The sequence below is a fragment of the Myotis davidii genome, unplaced genomic scaffold, assembly GCF_000327345.1.
Source record: "Myotis davidii unplaced genomic scaffold, ASM32734v1 scaffold642, whole genome shotgun sequence".
In the NCBI taxonomy this organism is placed as follows: Eukaryota; Metazoa; Chordata; class Mammalia; order Chiroptera; family Vespertilionidae; genus Myotis; species Myotis davidii.
The window spans coordinates 1,621,816-1,628,606 of record NW_006293957.1 but is presented as its reverse complement, the minus strand read 5'-3'; the positions used below and the strand labels follow the sequence as shown (position 1 = coordinate 1,628,606).

The window sequence follows — 6,791 nt, the reverse complement described above, 5'->3', positions numbered from 1 at the left end:
AGGAGAGGAAGGGACCCACTGAGGTGGCAGCTGCTCCTAGTTTTCACTGGCTCTATGTCTGATTGCCCAGAAAGGGAAGGAGGGGCTGCTGCCAGGCCTCCAGCTGGAAGCAGGAAGCAGCAGGCCACCGCCACAGGATGGGCCTGGGTCCTGCACTGTGCGCTGGCGGCCGGCCTGCTGGGAGCTGCATCGCTGCTGGAAGGCTCCGGGTGCGATAAGAGGTGAAGCAGGGCCTGGACGCACGTGGGCTCTGTGCAGCAGACTGTGCTCCTGGTGGCAGCCCCAGAGGCAGCCTGGGCTGTGGCTCACCTCCCTGCAGGTGAGAGCCCGGGTCCTAACCTCACCAGCCATCACTCCTCGAAGGCCAGGCTGCTGCCCACTGGCGCTCGGGTCCTCTCCCCTCTTCCCTGCGCCCCCCTCCCGCCCACCCCTGTGAGACAGGGTGGGGCTCCCCATCCCTCCTGCTCTTTGTTGAGTCTTCTAAGTGAGAAAACCAAGAAGAACCAAGGCCAATATACAGCGCAGGGCTCCAAAGCCCTCAGGGACCAGCCCCTCGCATGGCGCTCCTCTCCTCGGCGCAGCCCAGGACACATGCAGTGGTGGGTGCCCAGCCGGCCTGCCCTGGCCCCAAGTCCCCATCGCACAGCGTCGGCCAGGCCCAGGCGCCCGGGCCCCTCACCTGCCTGAGGCCTGAGAGGAGCCCGCAGAGGAGGTACAGAGCCGGTTGGCAGCATGGGCTTCTGGGGCCGGCACCCCCCCCAACTCCTTCCCTACCTCCCCCACCTCCCTGCAGCCCTGCACCCCACCCTCCTGCCCTCAGGAAGGCCAGGCCCCGCTTCTCTGGCACTTCAGAACGATCACAAGGAATTTGCCTTTTTATTCATATAGAACAAAATTTACAAAGTCGTTCACGCCGTTTTTGTGGTTTTTTTACTGACTTCGAAAATTGGGAATATTCAAAATACACTTTTACCCCACTCCATTCTGTCATTATTTACAGGTATGTACAAGAAAAACGAGTGCGTGTGCGTGTGTGTGTCCGTGTGTGTGTGCGTGTGTGTGTGTGTGTGTGTTTGTGTGTGGTTTCCTCGTATTAAAAAGCTCTGCTGGTCGGGTGGGTGTGCGGCGGGAGGGCGGAGGCTGGTCAGATGGAGGTGCCGTGGGCGGTGTCCAGGGCCTCGGGGAGGACGCCCCCGGGCACGGGCTGGAAGGCCATGGGGATGGGGGTCTTCACCGGGCTCTGGCGGAACAGCCCCCCGTTGGGCGACCTGTGCTTGCAGGGCACAGTGGGCATGGTGGCCGAGCCGCCCAGTGGCAGCGGCAGGCCGCTGGGCCCTGCCGTGAGTGTCCGGCCGGGGCCGTGGCCGCTCTGCTCTGGAAGAAAGGTGCTGACTGAGATCTGGGGGTTCGGGTACTCCCGTGTAGGCTCCAGGGCCTGGCCAGGTGCCAGCCCCCCCATCTCCAGGGCCGAGAGCTCGATGGACGCCGGGGAGATCTGCTTGTGAGCGACGTCCTCATCCAGGAGGCTGTTCATGCGCCGATGCACCTGCTCCAGGTTCACCTCCTTGTCCTGGAGGGAAGCACAGGGAGGTCAGCCAGCCCCCAGCTCCCTGACGGCCCGCAGCCAGGCGGGGGCAGGGCGCCAAGGCCCTGGCTGAGCCCCCGCAGAGCAGTCCCCGCAGGCCCCTCCCGCAGAGAACATCTCCCACAGATGACACCTGGGCTGTATTTCAGCTCCAGGCCCAGAAAAGCTGCAAAACCAGGTGGGCGGCACCAGGAAGAGCTGTGATGCCTGACACCCCTGCCCTGGCACGGACCCATCGGTGGCCACCAAGGCCCTGGAGGAGCCCACCTGGAAAATGGTGAGTGTTCTGCTGGAACCCACCCCAGGCCTCCCCTCAGATTCCTGCCTGCGAGAGAAATAACCCCCAAGACAAAGGACCCAGCGCTCTCCCCAGGGAGCCGCCGCCATTGCCACCCCTTCTCCTTCCCCACAGCCAAGCAGTTCTGCTCTGAGGGACCCCACGAGGCTGCAACCTGGGGAGCAATGGGCAGTGGCAGCTCCTCCCAGGCTAGTCCCCTCCACCTGACCCCAAGACCCCCTTTTCTCTGACTCCCCAGAGGGCCAGCAGCCCAGCGGGGAGCCCCTGTTGCTTCTTCTATTGGAAACCCTTTGTTTTCCGTCCCGGCTTTAATAAACGTTGCCTCACAGTCACCTGGGCTCGTGCTGTGAAAACTTTCCTGCACAAAGTCAAGAACCCACATGCTACCGGCCGGCTGACCCCAGGCAGACGGCTCAGGGCCAGGCCCCTTTCTGGGAACACGACCAGGAGCCCCGGCTGGCTTTCTCCAGCTCTCGGAGGCTGCAGACCCTGGCCTCCAGGGCCTGTGGACAGTGGTGAGCATGCCCATTTCCCCTCCTCCCTCGGCTGCAGGGCCAGCCCTTGGCGAGCTGGGGACTTGTCCCTAGGACACTGTCCCTAGTCGCAAAAACCCACAAGCCAGCCTGGGCAGTGCGCCTCCCTTCCCACTTGTTAGGATCACTGCCGTCACACCCAGCGACCTGGGGGAAGATGCTTGCAGGACTGGAGACACAGGAGGGTGTTATCTGATGGGGCCAAAGAGAATAGCCCTTTAGCTCCCAATGTGCCCGTGCATTTGCATACCGTGTTCATGATGCTCAAAAGATGCGTAATCACCCCCCTCCCCACAACATAAAAGAAGCTGGGGTTCTGGAAGGCAAATGAGCTCCCCAGGACACACCCTGGAAACACGGGGCAGAGATACAGAGGCAGCTTCTGGAGCAGGAAGCACCTGTGCCAGAAGGCTGCTCTCCCTGAGCTACCTCCGGGGATGCCAGGAGGGCGTGTCCTTGTGCTGCAGGCTCATGGTCTGGGCCTGGCTGGGGATGGGGGTGATGGGTGGGAGTGGCAGAGAAAGGGACTCCCAGGGTCAGCCGACCTTCCTGGTACCCTGAGGCCTGAGGCTGTGGAGAGGGAGGGATCCTAACCCCTGAGTCTCTCCGTATGGTGAGTGGCATCAAGAAAATTGGTCTGTTTGTTTGTTTGCTTAGGAAAGAAAGGAAAAGAGAACATGTGACCTTGCTTTCAAATAACTTGGGTATTTGTTGAGAATAAACCAAGGACATCAAACTGCTTTGAAGTTCCTCAGAAACAGACAGTGCAGTCGACTTCCTTGGTTCCGTGGAGGTGCCACGCCCTCCGTGCGGTGCTGGAAGCCACAGTCCCTTTTCCAGCAGCGCCTGTGCCGTGTGCCAGGCAAGGTCATGCCTGCTGCCCACACCTCGTTGACGTCAAACTCCAAGCAAAGGGCAGGCCAAGCGCAGCCTGGGGCGAGCATCCCACGAGCTCAGGCTGTGTGAGACGCCCCCACGCAGGGGGAGAACCGTCTGCGGCCCGCCTGGTACAAGTGTCAGAAACCCCACACAATGTGAAAGTCCTTAATGTGTTTTCAAAGAAAAAAGACGAAGAAACCACACAGATCTAAGGGCTGTGCCAGCGGCTGCCGGTTGGGGAGGGGCCAGTCAGTGGGAGCCCTAAGGGGCTGGCCTGAACCCTCCGGCCAAGTGCACAGCCGCCTGCTGACCCAGCAAGGACTCAGCCGGCCTTCACCGGCCTTTCTGCGTCCCTCCCTGCTCCCAGCCCCCCGGGGAGAGCAGAGCCACACTCTCCACACCTGTCTTAACTCATGACTTGCACACAGACGCCAGTGACCTGAAGCCCACACCGCCGCACGCACGGCTGCTGTTGGGAGACCATCCTGAGTTGAGAGCACCTTTGGGTACTCTTAGCAGAAGCAGCTGGAGACTGTGAGCCTTTTCATTGCTCAACTACGTGTGATGCACACACTGTCTTTCCCCAACTCCTTCAACAGTTTGTAAAAATTTATCTTCTTAAGTCCCTTCAGCATGGCCGATCCTGTTCTCCCCATGACCTTGCCTGGGTCTCCTGTGTCTGTGGTTACTCGTGCATCTGACAGTATTCGCTCACTGCCATGTTTCCGGGCCGCTCCGCGGGGAGGCCAGGGCTCACCTCCTCTCGGAAGGAGAGTGCTGAAAGGGCCCGAGCCTATCGCCACGGGCAGGACGTGGCCCAAGCGAGGGCAGCAGGCTTGAAGCTGGTGAAGGAAGAGGTGCCGAGGCGGGCGGGTGCTGTGCCGTCCAGTACAGTGGCTTGCCCCAGCAGCCCCTGCTCCGTGACGCCGTCCTGGGCCTGGGCCCAGCCTCTGAACAAGCCTTGCCCCCACGGACCAGCAGCCTCCCGCTGCCTGTGAGGACCTCCTGACACGGCTCCTGTGTCTGCATTAGCCACAGTCAGGCCACAGCTGCGTTGGCAAACATTGACTCTATAGACTATTGTCGTTTCAGAATCTATGAAAGGCACAAACTGGTACCAGAGATCCAGGAAGCTGGAGAACTGGAGAGAGAACTTCAGATGCTCTTGGGGTTAATACAACCTCCCCTTCTCTTCGCAGCCAGCAAAGTTTGGAGGAAGCTGGACAGGCCAGGTGCCCCGGGCAGAGCCTGCAGCTCCCAGAAAAGGAAAACTACTGGCCAAGCACGTGGCCCTGGGATTAGAGCGGGGCCGGGGGGCTCCTCAGCTGCTGAATCTTGCCTTCTCCTCTTTCCTGTGTTCCTTCTGGGTTTTTCCTGTTCCACAGGGTCTGTAAAGCCCGGAAGGACAGCCCAGGGCACACCCAGGACACACCTGGGGATGGCCCAGGGTACACTCAGGACACACACGAGTATGGTGCTCAGGGCACACCCAAGGACACACCTGAGGATGGCCCAGGGCACACAGGAGGCGGCCGATCGATGTTTCTCTCCCATCGATGTTTCTAACTCTCTATCTCTCTCCCTTCCTCTCTGTAAAAAATCAATAAAATATATTTTTTTAAACACACCTGAGGATCGCCCGGGGCACACCCAGGATACACCTGAGGACAGCCCGGGACACACCCAGGGCACACTTGAGGATCGCCCAGGGCACACCCAGGACACACCTGAGGATTGCCCAGGACACACCTGAGGACGGCACAGGGCACACCCAGGACACACCTGAGGACAGCCCAGTGCACACCCAAGGACACACCTGGGGACAGCCCAGGGCACACCCAGGACACACCTGAGGACAGCACAGGGCACACCCAGGACACACCTGAGAACGGCCCAAGACACACCCAGGACACACCTGAGGACAGCCCAGGGCACACCCAGGACACACCTGAGCATGGCCTAGCACAGGCACCACGTTGCCTCCCAGTTCAGCTGGATCGCTCCTGAGCCCTACTTCCTAGGGTCAGACGCCCCCTTGATGTTCTGAGGATGGAGGAGAGCCCAGGAGAACATGCCGTTCTCCCTGGCACAGGGGATGCATGCTGACTCACGCACGACTCATTGACCCTATGTCCCTCCTGCCATCCCCAGGACCTTTAAGGAAGTAGCCCCGGGGCCACCAGTGACCAACCCAGGGGACAGGGCTACAGAGGCACTTGGACGCCTTCCCTCCTGGAGCCTTGGGCAGCTGTGAGGCTGGCATCAGTGAGGCTGGAGAAGGTGCAGCAGAAGCACCTCTTCATGGAGCTGGAAAAGCATCAGGAGTGGGGACGTGAAGGGGTAGAGCCAAAGGGAGGCCCCAGGTGGAATCTTCATGGAGAGCAGGAGGGTGCGCAGGCAGGGTCAGCCTGGCCACCTGAGGGCCTGCTCTGAGGGGCCCAGCTGCTCCAAGGCCGGCTGCCTGGCCTGGAGGGGAGCCGGCAAGACTAGGTTGGCTCCGGCCTGAGTCAGCTCCTATCTGCAGGGGGCGCAGCCAGGCAGCAACCGGAACCCCAGGTCCCGCCCAGTGATGGATGCTCACCCCTCGGTCCTCATGTTCTCTCCCGTTCTCGCAGTACTCATCTTTATGTCATGAATGGTTTGTTCTCAGAGCAATGACTCCACTTTCCCCCTAAGCCTGGTGCTGGCTCTTCGCTGCACCTGCAGAGGGTGGCATGCTCACCTGCACTGGTAACTACGTACTCATCTGGTTCCTTAGACGAATGTGAGGGCAGACCCACATGAATATTAAGGGTTGTTCTCACATTACTGCTCTTCCTCAAGTAAGTGTCCAAACTCACAAGCCCTCACACAGGCTAGGGCTGCCCCGGAAGGCCCGTCTCTGGCTCTGAATGGACATGGCCATGCCCCCACATAAAGCACCGTGAGAGGAGCCAGGCACTCCCGCCCGATTGCACATTCTTCTCCATGACACAGGCAGCCAGTGACCGAGTTGGTCTGGATTAAATCCCTCATTGCTCATGGAAGGTTTTAAAGACATGCTTCTAAAATCCTGCTTTTGAACTGCTTTCCTGGTTCCTATTCCCTCTCTGATAAGGTCCAAACCCCTGGCCACTCAGACCTTGGGAGCAAGTCCCTGCCTCCCCTCCAGCACCGCCCCCTGCAGCCGCCTGTGATGCCGCGGGCAGCCCCAGGGCTCTGGGAGGAAGATGGCTGCCTGTGCTGCTCACCCTCCTGCAGGTGACTTCCAATCTCATCCCAGCCCCAGGATCTGTACAAACCCCGCGACACCCAGCTCTACAACCCAACCCCCAAGAGCTCTCCCCACCCACAGCCCTGCACCCCTACCTGAGGACACGGGCATTTGAGGGAACCGGCTGCTCCCTCCCAGGACAGAGACTGCCTGGCTGGCTTCTCTGTCCACCAGCCTGTGGAGGTAAGCCCTTGGGAGGTAAGGTGCACTCATTAAAGGAGGAAAGGAGGGAAGAAGGGAGGG

At 60.4% G+C, this 6,791-nt stretch overlaps 1 protein-coding gene across 1 annotated transcript in view; it reads right to left on the bottom strand.

Annotated features, from left to right (window-relative positions):
- Positions 1-913: 913 nt before the first annotated feature.
- The window catches only part of GRID1 (glutamate ionotropic receptor delta type subunit 1), a 664,185-nt gene continuing 658,307 nt past the window's right edge, over positions 914-6,791 (bottom strand). Inside the window, exon 18 of the mRNA XM_015566676.1 lies at positions 914-1,570. Coding sequence (XP_015422162.1) covers positions 1,145-1,570 — 426 coding nt within the window. The 3' untranslated portion in view covers positions 914-1,144. The remainder of the gene's footprint in view (positions 1,571-6,791) is intronic.